We start from the raw sequence: 12567 nt of genomic DNA on the forward strand, positions 1-12567 counted from the left end.
TCAGCCTGTTGCAGGAAGTTGTTTTAGCTGAGGGATATGGAGAAAATCAGGCTTTAGTCAGACAGTTGGCAAAGGACTACAAATAGCTTGTTGACTGTTATCTGGAAGAATTAATGCTGTGAAAATGGCCATATTGATAAAATTGGTAAATGGTTGAAAGGTCTTGGCTTTGAGTCATTTCTGTAAAATTATCCCCCAAACTGTGTTGTGTACAGTTCCAGAGACTAAGCGGCTGTTGTACCATGATTGTCACAAGATTAAGATGGGCCTCCAGAGCCAAGAGTTGGGTTTGCTGTCACTTCTACCCAACACATTCAGCCTGGACATTCCAAAGGTCACAGAGAACAGGGTGGATGCGGCTTGGATGGAGACTGGGACAGATGTGGCCTGGATGGAAGCTGGATTCCTGCAAAGCTCTGCTTTGAGTGAAATGGCTGCTTTTCACTCCTGTGCATGCTCTGCTCAAGTGTAGGGCAATTTGAGTTTTTTTAGTGAGATTGTAGTTTTCTTCTCAATGAGAGAATTTTTTTTCTATCAGGTTTATCATAAAATTTCTCAAAACGCAGAGAATCATAAACCACAAGTCAAGATGAAAAGGGTTTTTAATCAAATGTTTGAATATTCTGAAAACTTGGCTTGAAAGGTACTCATCAATTTTAAATTAGGTGTGAGGTGAGCCATCTCCAAAAACATACATCGCTAGTTAAACAACCTGTCCCTCAACGGCAAAATTACTGAGAAATGTTTTATTTTTCTTGAAATGGAGATGCAAGTGCCACGATGGCTGCAGGTGGTGAATTCACACCAGTCCCTTCATTGTGTCACTGCCTTCATCCCGCAATCTTTCTGAAGCACATCAGTGAGAGGCTGGCCTGTGCGGGTGGCTGCTCTGTCCTCAGCTTACAGGCCCTGGCCCCAGTGGACGGACAGGTCCTCGTCCTCCACTCCAGCCACCATGTCTTCAATGGCATTCCAGTCCAGCTTGCTGAGGACACTGCTGGTGCTCCGGGATGTGCTGTCCAAGCCGCCCACAGCAGGAGCCTCAGGCTCTTCCTCTTCAGATGGCAACAAGTCCTGCAGAATTGAAAAGATAGCTGTGGTTTGGGCATTGCTCAGCATCAAAGACCTAAAGGAAATGTGAGAGGGAAGCAAGGGGTGGTTGCCCAGCACATCCTAACCAAACTGACAATGAGCTACATACCACCTGACGCATCTGAAGGGAGGCAGGCTGGGTTTTGATTCTTGCAATGATGATCTGTTCTTACGGTTTTGTTATTCCCATACTTACTAATTCTTGGTAATACTGGGGTCTAAGATGAAGGCCTTGCACTTGCTAGACAGAAGCTGTACCATTTGAGCCACGTCCATGGTTCTTTCTTCTTTTACTTTTCAAATTGTCTCAAGTTTATGCCAGGGTGTCCTAGACCACAATCCTCCTGTTTAGGCTTCCCCTTTAGGTGGGCTGTCATCTGTCAGATGGGAGCCACCACACCTGGCTTTTATCAACTGAGGTGGTATCTCACTAACTTTCTGCCTTGGCTGTCCTTGAACCAGTCTTCCCCATCTCTGCCTCTTCTGTAGGCAGTACTGCAGAGAAAGCCACACTCAAGTGTTTACGGTTTTTTAATTAAAAAGAAAAGATAAAGTCAAGGAGATTTCTGAAACATAAATGCTAAGCTAAAAGAGTGGATATAGTTTGAATCACCGTTTTCAAACTGTCCTAACATTCTGTACTTTCAAGTCTTAACAACAACAAGACCACCGTAGCACACAAGACAATCACTAGACCCACGGAGGCCTGGAACAATGCTTACTCGTAGAAGTGAACTGTGGCTCTCATGCAGAGTCCTGTGGACTTCTGAAGGTGCAGTCCAGGGACTCACCGCCACTTCCTCTCGCTCCTCCTCCAGGCATGGCTCCTTCACCTGAGGGGTGGGATCGGCACCACCAGGCATTTTTGCGTGCAGACCACAGTATGGAATACTAACGCCTTTTGAGAGAAAAGAACAAACCCTGTATTAGAACTGATTCATTCACTCATGCGTTAGTTCATTTATCGTGACTTCACTGTCAAAGTCAGAATGAGCACATTTTACTTAATATTCAAATTGCAAAATTTGTATATGGCTCACTTTAGAGTTCCAGAAACGTGGAGCCCAATACCAATACCATAGCCCTACCCCTACCCATACCCACTGTCCTAGTGGACAATGAAGCCAGCACCTAGGGCTTTCTGTGGATGAGGACTGGACCTCACCACAGCCCCCTTCAAGATACACAGGCGTGCATTGCTGGAGCTTTTACAAGCAATACAATGAAAACATCCAGCTGCAACTGTTTTAGGGACAACGTGAGTGCCATAGTATGACCTAGACATAAGGACCTAGATTTATTACGTATTTACTTAAAAATCAATCAAAAATAGAGAATCTAGGCCTAGGATTCTAGACAGCCAACCACAACTGTGCCACACAGCCATACTCTCCCATCCCATTCTATCCTTGAGATTTATATGTGACCTGGAATTACTTAAAATCTAGCCGTGAATTAAGGAAATACCTATTCTTTATCTCTTACCTTTCTGGGAGGCAACTGGACCCTGTGTAGCTTTCCTTTCCACTGCCGTGGCAGCCCCGGCTTTCTTCTGTATGGTGAAGGTGGCAGTCCCTGAAAAGGTAAAAACACTTTTTGTCCCTGCAGATCATCCTCGGTTCTTCACATATCATCCTGCATGTTCTTTGAGGACAGCTCTGAATCTGCTCACCAGGCCTGGCTTGTTGAAGGGGTCTGATAGGTACTAGCTCAGAAAGCAAATCAAAGCATGCAGTCTTTGAGACTGGGTGGCCTAAGAGCACAAATGTGATCATTTTTCAAATGAACGTAAAAGAGCTCTTTAATAAAAAACTATTAAGAAAGAAACTGAAGTCATCAGAAGATAGATATCCCATGTGGAACTGGCAGAATTAATCTTGTGAAAATGGCCATACTGCCAAGAGCACTCAATTCAATGCAACATCCACGAAAATCCCATGATCATTCCTCACAGAATTACAGAAATCAATATAGAAGTTCACATGGAAGCTGGTGCCCGTGGCTCACACCTGTAATCCTAACTACTCAGGAGGCTGAGATCTGAGTATTGGGGTTCGAAGCCAGCCGGGGCAGAAAAGTCCCCATGAGACTCACCGCCAACAAAACTACTCAGAAAAAACTGGAAGTGGCTCAATGAATCAGGTCGTAGAGCGCTATCCTAGAAGTTCAGGGAGAGCACCTAGGCCCCGTGTTTAAGCGCCAGGACCGGCATATATGCACACACACATAAAAAGTTCACAGCAAAAAGAATCCAAATAGCAAAAGCAATTCTAAGTAATAAAAGCACTCAGAGCACTCGGAGAGTACCATGACTGCATGATACCTGCACAAAACAGCCCCAAAGACCAATGGAAAACAGAGAAGATCCACACCTATAGTCAATTAATTTTGAGAAAGGAGTCAAAAAGTACACAATGGAGAAATGGCATTCTTTTCAACAAATAGCACTGGGAAAACTGGGGACTTCAGAGGACTGAAACAAGACCTCTCTGTTTAATCCTGTAAAAAACTCACTACAGAAAGATCTGAATTTTAAAGTCTTCCACAGAGAAATATGGGAAAATTGTTGGAAGACAGAGTCACAAGTAAATTTTTCCTGTGTAAGACTCCAGATTTCAGAGAATGAGAGCAAGAATTGACAAATGGGTCTCTGTCAAATTAGTTTCTTTTTTTGTCGGTCATGGGGCCTGATTTCTGGGCCTGGGCGCTGTCCCTCAGCTCTTCAGCTCAAGGCTATAGCGCTCTACCACTTGAGCCACAGCACCACTTCCGGCTTTTTTCTTTTTGCTGATGTGGTGCTGAAGAATCAAACCCAGGGCCTCAGGCATGCAAGGCAAGCGCTCTACCACTGAGCCACCTTACCTGTCCCTCAAATTAGTTTCTGCACAGCAAAAGAAACACCTATTAGAACTAAAAGAGGTTTATCTGTTTGGGGGAGGAAAAAGGAGAGCACAGAAATGGTAGGACAAAGGGTGAACAGAAACCGCAGTGGTACTTACTGGACACTATGATGGAAATGAACTATACACAACTTGTGGGTGAGGATGGGAAGGAAAAACTGGGAGAAAGCAAGGGAAGAAGTGACATTATACTCTTTTATCTGACTTATGTAACTCTAACTCCTCTGGATATCACCTTTGTAATAATAAAAATTAAGTTTAAAAATAATTTTTGAAATGGAAAAAAAATTATGTAAGCCATTAAACTGAAATTATGTAATCTGCAGGAAAATGGATACAACTAAAGGATATCTATTGTGTGAGACAAGCCATGCTCAAATAACAAAGTCTCCTATGTTTCACTTATATGTGGATATCAGACCTTTAAGACACTGCTGGTGGCTCACGCAGTACTCCTAGCTACTCAGGAGGCTGAGGGCTGAGGATCACGGTTCAAAGCCAGCCCCGGCAGGAAAGTCCGTGACACTCTTATCCCCAATAAACCATTCAGAAAACTGGAGTGGTGCTGTGGCTCAAGTGGTAGAGCGCTGAAGAACTGAGGGACAGCACCCAGGCCCAGAGTTCAAGCCACATGACCTGTCAATTCCTTACATTTTGTTGAAATCAGAATTCATTTTCCTTAAGATTTTACAGTTTTTCCTAATAAAATCACAACCCTGGACACAAGGAGGAATGGGCCCATACCCACAGGTCACAGAGCTTGGAGTCTTACCGTGCAGCTGAGGGGAGTCTTGAACTTGCCCAAGAGGCCCCATCCTATGCGAAAGACCTGGCTTGGACACATGTCTGACTTTTGCATGATGACTTAATGGGAAATTGTACTTCTGTGGATTCTCCCTAAAAGTGGAAATCATATAATTATTACACTCTTAAAATCTCTCTCATCAGTGATAAAGTTTAAGATTTAAAAAGCGTAAATTGTCCAGGTTTAAGACATTCACCTGACATTGCTTATTCTCTACCTTACATCTGTGTTATATTTAATACATAATAAAGCACAACCAATTATTCTTTGCATGTCAAACCTCATTTTTGGGGGAGAGGGACATGACAGTATAGGGGTTTGAACTCAAGGCTTCATGCTTGCTAAGCAGGTCCAAGGTACCCCTTGGGCCATATCCCCAGCTCATCTACTCATTCATTCATTCATTGCTGGTACTGGGTTTTGAACTCAGAACCTTGAGCTTGCTTGCTCACTCATCTAGTGCTCTACCATTTGAGCCACATCTCTAACCCAGCTTTTTTGCCGATTACCTTTTGGAAACAGAGTCTGGTGGATTGTTCTGCCTGGCCTAGCCTCAACCCTCCATCCTTCAGATCTCAGGCCTCCTGCATAGTTTAGGATTATAGGCATGAGCCACTGGTGCCTGGTTTCATTAATTCTTTTCAAAGAAATTTTTTAGTTATCTATTCATTTAATCCTACATATATTTGGCAGCTACTTAGATAATTAACTCCATTTTATTTTTAAAAGGCTCCAAGAAACCCTGAGTATTTTCAGCAAATTCAAAACTACACACAAGTGATCGGATGGTGTGTGGGTTTTGTTGGCAGCATTACTTTCAGGCTCTTAACTAACATAATTATGTTTATAACTGTAAGTCAAAGATAGTAATTCTTAGCAACACAGTACTACCAATTCATGTTTACTATATGAATTGTCCACCAACAGATATAACTGCATGTCTGTTAGCCACATGCAAGAAATTCTTCACTTAAAGCCGGGAGCTGGTGGCTCACGCCTGTAATCCTAGCTACTCAGGAGGCTGAGATCTGAGGATCGCGGTGCAAAGCCAACCCGGACAGGAGAGACCGTGAGACTCCTATCTCCAATAAACCACCAGAAAACCGGAAGTGGCGCTGTAGCTCAAGTGGTAGAGCACTTGCCTTGAGCTGAAGAGCTGAGGGACAGTGCCCAGGCCCAGAGTTCAAGCCCCACGACCGACAAAAAAAAAAAAAAATTCTTCACTTGTGTACCGTAATATTCTATATTTAATAAATTCTACCTGATTACTCATCCAGTCCCACTTCAGGTGAACAGTACAATAATAAGGACCTGAACAATCATATCTGTAAGTGGACAGACATCACTGGTGTGTGTGTGTGTACGCGCGTGTGTGTGTGTGTGTATGTGTGCGCACGCGCGCTTGTGTGTGCCGACGTGGCTGTTCTGCGAGGGTGAAGACAGATGGAGAAACAAGAAGTTAGGAGGCAAACTGTAGAAGCAAATCCCAACAGGAAGTAAGACAACAACAACGAAGGGCTGAGCAGGTGTCACAGTCACACATGAGCATGAATGCTGTTAGAGCTTCCTTAGAAATTCAATGCCATTTTTGCCTTTTTCTCCAGTGATTCTGTCAATCTCTATTTCCTAAGCAGGGTGCACGCGAGCACACTGAACTGGGGTAGCAAAGGCTTGCTGTTATTTTGCAAAATGCCTCCCGGCGCCTGGTGTTACCTCCGTGGCGAAGACCACTGCAGCAGTCGGGAGCCGGGGGCGGGGCTGCGCTGCGCGGGGCCGCACTGAGCCCAGAAGCGCTGGACCGGGCTGAGCTGGGCGCGCCTGCGCGGAGCCCGGCCGCTCTGGGCGGGGCTGCGCTTGCCGGCCGGGGCTTTGGGCGCCGACGGCAGCTGTGCCGACTCTGAGAGCAGTTCATTCATCAGACTGTACGCCTGCGAGATCCGACGGCTGTAGTGAGCGGAGAGCAGCAATCTTCAAAAGAATGGACACGTCACGCACTCAGCAGGCGCTCTGCTTTGGTTGGAGCTGCCGGCCTGCCCCGGCCTGCCCCCGCCTGCCCCGGCCTGCCCCGGCCTGCCCCGCCTGCCCCGGCCTGCGCGGTCTGCCCCGGCCTGCCCCGCCCGCCCCGGCCTGCCCCGCGCCCGACAGTGTGTGCATTGCTCAGGCTCCGCCGGTTCCCGAGGGAACAGCAGCAGCGGCTCCCCGGCGATGCCGCCTCCCTACCTGTCCTTATCGTGCTTCATCTTCTGTCTCTTCCTGATTTCCCTGGAGGTCAGGAAAAACTGCAAGAAACAACCAGCGCATTCAGTACCCAGAATTCTTCTACTTAGGAAACAAGGCCAAACGCAGTGGTGTTACGTTAGAGCATCACTTAATTAAAATAAGGGCCAGTTTAATACGTGTAATACAAAATGCACTTTACTAGTATCTCAGAAACAAAACAAGTATTCGCACAAGTGCGTCCACACTGGAGGGTACGACATCCGACTACATCCGCACTCAGTGGCCCAGAGGTATCAAGAAAATGTAATGCAAACACCAGACTGCTCTGTCCAGAGACAGGTAAGCGAATCACACACTTTAAATGACAGTTCACCTACTTTTCTGTGCCATGAGCAACTGAAATAAAACCAGCTTATACAGAAGCTCACAGAATTTATTCCTAATGTTGCCTTAAAAATCAGGTGCTATTAACATTTTACTTCAGATTACAAAGTCATAAACTTTGATTATCATCTAAACATAATGATATGACCATCAAAGTAACACTACTTTGTTTCACCCTTTGCCTTGTAATTTATTTTATTTTTCTGTGATACTAGAGGTTGAACCCATTGTTTAACTTTTTTTTGTTAGTTGTGAGACTTGAACTCAGGGCCCAGGTGCTATCCCTAAGCTTTTTCTCTCCAGGCTAGTGCTCCACCACTTTCAGCCACAGTTCCACTTCCAGTTTTCTGGTGGCTAATTGGAGATAAGAGTCTTATGGACTTTCCTACTTGGGCTGGCTTTTGAACTATGAGCCTCAGACCTCAGCCTCCTAAGTAGCAAAGATTACAGGCATGATCCACCAGCTTGTTTAACCTTTTAAAGAAAAAAATATACCTGATCTAGCCATAAAAATGTTCATATTCAGGCTCAGTAAATAAATGCTAACAGTTTATAAACAGCTAAAAACCCACACTCAGACACATGGGACACACTATGTGGAGGTAGTTGCTTAACTTTTCCTAACTTAAGGAAAATGTTAACTTTCCAATCCCACAAATAAAATCTACATCTAAATTATGTTCATCTTTCTTGACTATTTGCCAGGAGAAAAGTACAACATACATGGTGTGACAATCCCCTTACTCCAGATTCTGCACACTTACTGGATTGCCTCTGGGGCAGAAAGGATCATGTTCCTGTTCCCTCTTTTGGGCCAGCTGATTCAAGTATTCTGCCATTCTTTCTTTTTGTTTTCTTTTCATCCATGCTCTAATCTCTCTTCTCTCCTTCTCTGTTCGTTGTGCACCTCTGCCAGAAGAATGCTGAATCCTGGGAAATTAACAAGCAAGGAGGTGTCATTGGCTTCTCCATTCGTTATGGAGACAAGTGTCATGACTTCTCATTTGGAAAGATTCTGTGCTGTCCTGAAAGGCAGTGTATTCCTAAGATCTTTAGTCATCTGTCCTCTGAATGCCTAAGACTAAGCATCAGAAGGCTATCAGCATGGGCTGGGAATGTGGCTTAGTGGCAGAATGCTTGCCTAGCATGCATGAAGCCCTGGGTTTGATTCCTTAGTGTCACATAAACAGAAAAAGACAAAGTGGTGCTGTGGCTCAAGTGGTAGAGCACTAGCCTGGACCAAAAGAAGCTCAGGGACAGTTGCCCAGGCCCTGAGTCCAAGCCCCAGGTCTGGCCAAAAAAAGGAAAAGAAAAAAAAGAAAGGCTAGCAGCAATTTTTCTATGTTTGCCTTAAGCCTTTTCGTTCTCAATCTTCTTACCTGGATCTTTTCTTTCAAACTGGAATGCACATTCACTAAAGGTTCTGCTTCGGACTTCCTTACAGATGACCCACTCTCTGGAGCAGAGCATCAGCTGCTGCCAGCATAGAACACAGGGGAGATTCTGACTCTCTGTCCCATCCCCAGGCCAGTGTGCACTGCGCACGCTTGGTCAGTCACCAAGGGTGGTGGGAATACTGTGACTGGCCCATTTGTCAGATTCAGGACATGGTGGGAGGTGCGGGCGCACGGCTTTACCACTGACCTCACCGGATGTTCTTGGAACTACGCTCACTCCCCGAGGCTCTGCCTCTAACTCTGCCCTTTCCTCTCCTCCCAGGCATTTCCCCACAAGTCTTTCTACATCAGTCCCATCATGACTTCTGCCTCTCGGGGAAGGTGAACTAACCATGAACTACAAGTGCTCAGAAAAGGTGGTAACAGAAGGAGGTTGGAGTAGATGTTAACAGCGAAGTATCAAGTCCTACGTGGCTTATTCTCAACACTGGCTCTCTTCTGGGAGTCTGTATCTTGGAATAAATATGCCAAGCAGTGCCTCAAATAAAACCTTTCACTCAAGTCTCTAAAGAGCTTGTGTGGAAGACATTTCACCTGTGTCATCACAGCCTGTTTCTGGAGGAATTGTGTCCCATGTGACTCCAAGGGGAAAGAATTCCAGAAGCTTGTGTCTGCTTTCCTCTGGAACGAGCCCAGTGCACCTTTGCCCTTCACTCATTTTGCTTCCAACTGTTCGCTGTGTGAAGAAGGCTGTAGCCAACATGGAACGTGACTGTCTGCTGAGACCTCCGCACCCCCTATGGGGTCAGATGCCATGGACACTGTGCAGACGGCTGGACTCCGCCTTCCACTGCTCGTTCCCTCTCCCTCACAAGCTTCTCTCCAAATAAAGCTCTTGTTCACTTTGTCATCAGCTTCTCAGAGGACGTTAGAGCCAATATATCCACAGTATCATCCACTGACTGGTCTGACACCTACCTACAACTGCATTGCACAACTTGCTGAAGAAATCACCGGCTTTCGTCCCCTCTTGCAGGTTCTTAAGTTCATTGCAGGTGTAGCTTCACTCTTCATTCTAACCTGCCATCTGCGGACTGTGGGTGACTCCAGTCACCTTCTGACGGGCTCCCCTCCTAGCCGGACACCTCTGTTGACGTCCTCTACTGCCTACAGCTCGGTGAACTTGTGAGTGCCTCTCTTCTCCACCCGAATAAGCCTGCTTTCCTCAATGCACATTCTCCAACCATTGCCATTTAGTGCTGCATACCTTTGATATTATGCTCTATCTAGAGAACACATTCTTTTTCCACTTATAAGCCATTAACAAAATTTTGGTATTCGTCTAAGATACACATCAAATCTCAGGACTGGTAAAGCTGCCCTCTTAGACCGACCTTCATCCCCTGGATGCCCATAGTGCAATGACTTAACATGGTCTCCATTTGAGACTAGAAACCAAATTTTATCTTTGTTCTAATTCTTGGCACTTAATAGAATTTATAAAATCTTCATAACACATTAACTTCAGAATGGAAGGTAACTAAATGTGTAGGAATTTCAGACATGCACGTTCTTAATATAAGACCTTACTACTGCTACTTAAATTTTTGAAAACTTTTGTCTTCTTTGTTTGGTAATAGCTTTCTAAGTGTGAATGTAATATAGTGCGTGTTCACTTTCACCCAGGTAATAAGTGGAACTGAACGAGGCAATAACTTAAGTACAGCTAAATGCCATAAGGTTGACTCCCCCATCCCAGGCAGGGTCTTGGCAGGTTCCCCAGTGTGGCCTCAAATTTGCAATCCTCCTGCCTCTGCCTCCTAAGTGCTGGGATCATAGGCATTCACCACTGTGCCTGGCAAGGCCGCCTATTTCATATAAGCAAGCCGAGAAGTGATACATTTCAGGGGAGCATGAGGAAAGGCCGCCTTCATTCTAGCCAGGAAAGCTCTTCTAAAAGGAATATCTAGCCTAAGGTTCCATGGAAGAGCTATTCCAAGTATAATCTAAGGATTGAAATTAGAGAATTAAAGTACCATGAGCTAAAGCATTAATTTCTTTAGCAATAAATAGGACTAATTGTTTGTTGTACAGTGATGAGACCTGCAAAGGCTGAGGCTGCAGATGTGCTGTTTGAGGAAACCATATGCATGTTATGAGAGGAAGGGGGACAACACAAAGACTCTATGAAGAAAACATCGGTTCTGAGCTTTGGATCTGTTTCATAAACATCGCATTAAACTATGGACAGTTTTGAGCATGAGCAATGAACAGGGCTGGGTACAGCTCTGTGGTGCAGCATTTGCTTAGCAGTGCAAGAGCCTGGCTTCCTACCTTGAAATATTCCTTGCTTGTTGTTCCGTTAAGCCAAGCTCCTCACTGGAAACTCCACCTTTGGTTATAAGGTCATCAATAATGTCAGCAATATCAGTCAGTCCTGTTGTCTGCAGTGGATCTACTGAAACACTTCAATTGCAAATGTCGTTTGAGAAATAGAACCAGTGTCTACAACTCAATTACATCAAGCAGAAGTGAGCATGCCTTTCTGGAGCATAGATGAACACAGAGCGAAAACGCTCTTCTACTCTTCATTTCTATAATTCTGGTATTTTCTAGTGCAAAAGAAAACGTAGCAAAAACAGTCTCCTATTCTTACGACCTATGACAGAACAGCGAGGGATATAACGTAGCACTTCTTAGTTTCTCAAGGCAACCCAATCCCAATGGGATCTCACAGAGTTCCTTTAAATCACAAAATGATGCGAACTTCCCAGTTCACATTCATTGGAACAACAACATTTCCAGAATACATCATTTAAACCCAAATTTAAGTAAAGTCACAAATTAACTCTTAAAATATTTACCTCTCAAGTAATTCAGCACTGTTGTTCACATCTAAAAAATAAATTATTAATAAAAATTTTAGGTCTGGAATTTTAATTTCATTTTATTAATCAGATTTAGAAATAATATAATCAGAATGAAATACATTTAAACCTCTAAACTGGTAAATATAGCACACTTCTCCTTCTATGAAAATGCTATTTGGTAGTGAGAGCATGAGTTTTTCAGTCCTGAGTATGCTGTAGAATGTACTTCAGGAAGTGCATCTGCTCTTCTTTAGTATACAGTTTAGAATACTACAATGCACCTTACTTCAATACTAAGAAAACAGCTATGTCCTGTGACCAGAAAATAATATATGTTTGAAAATATATGTTTGAAACTGAAAACACAGTTTGCTGGAAAGAATAATTTTTGAGCTATTTCTACTTAAAAAAATTTTTTTTCAGGACTAGCAGTTGACCATTTGGACCAAGCCTGTAGTTCTGCCTTTCCAATATTAACTAAAAAGTACTAAACAAAACGATCTATTTAGTCATTGTATTTTGTTGTTGTTGGTCATGGGGCTTGAACTCTAGGCTTGGGTACTGTCACTGCACTCTTCAGCTCACAGAGCCACTTCCGGTTTTCGAGTGGTTTATTGGAGATAAATTGGAGATAAGAGTCTCTTGGACTTTCCTGCTCGGACTGGCTTTGAACATCGATCCTCAGATCTCAGCCTCCTAAGTAGCTAGGATTACAGGCGTGAGCCACGGCGCCCGGCTCAGTCATTGTATTTATATGTATATATTTAATTTTATGTATTTCATTTCACTGTTATACTTGCCAGTACAAGAGTTAAACTCAGAGCCTCATGCTTCCTTGGCTTTCTGGCTCATGGCTGGTGCTCTACCATTGGGGCCACTTTTAGCTTGGCTGTTTTTCT

The 12567-nt window shown here is 44.2% G+C and overlaps 1 protein-coding gene across 8 annotated transcripts in view; it reads right to left on the reverse strand.

The window, feature by feature from the left end:
- Nucleotides 1-584: 584 nt before the first annotated feature.
- The window catches only part of Cplane1 (ciliogenesis and planar polarity effector complex subunit 1), a 99705-nt gene continuing 87722 nt past the window's right edge, over nucleotides 585-12567 (reverse strand). For 7 of the 8 annotated variants that reach the window (XM_070041046.1, XM_070041045.1, XM_070041052.1 and 4 more), the window contains 9 exons: nucleotides 11663-11693; nucleotides 11133-11264; nucleotides 8166-8331; nucleotides 7018-7076; nucleotides 6511-6765; nucleotides 4765-4889; nucleotides 2578-2667; nucleotides 1815-1990; nucleotides 585-1074 (listed from right to left, as the gene is read on the reverse strand). In XM_070041046.1, coding sequence (XP_069897147.1) covers nucleotides 901-1074; nucleotides 1815-1990; nucleotides 2578-2667; nucleotides 4765-4889; nucleotides 6511-6765; nucleotides 7018-7076; nucleotides 8166-8331; nucleotides 11133-11264; nucleotides 11663-11693 — 1208 coding nt within the window. In that variant the 3' untranslated portion in view covers nucleotides 585-900. The remainder of the gene's footprint in view (nucleotides 1075-1814; nucleotides 1991-2577; nucleotides 2668-4764; nucleotides 4890-6510; nucleotides 6766-7017; nucleotides 7077-8165; nucleotides 8332-11132; nucleotides 11265-11662; nucleotides 11694-12567) is intronic. The other variant, XM_070041049.1, reaches the window with a different exon arrangement.

This window comes from Dipodomys merriami, unplaced genomic scaffold, assembly GCF_024711535.1.
Source record: "Dipodomys merriami isolate MVZ:Mamm:240054 unplaced genomic scaffold, mDipMer1.0.p SCAF_30, whole genome shotgun sequence".
Taxonomy (NCBI): domain Eukaryota; kingdom Metazoa; phylum Chordata; class Mammalia; order Rodentia; family Heteromyidae; genus Dipodomys; species Dipodomys merriami.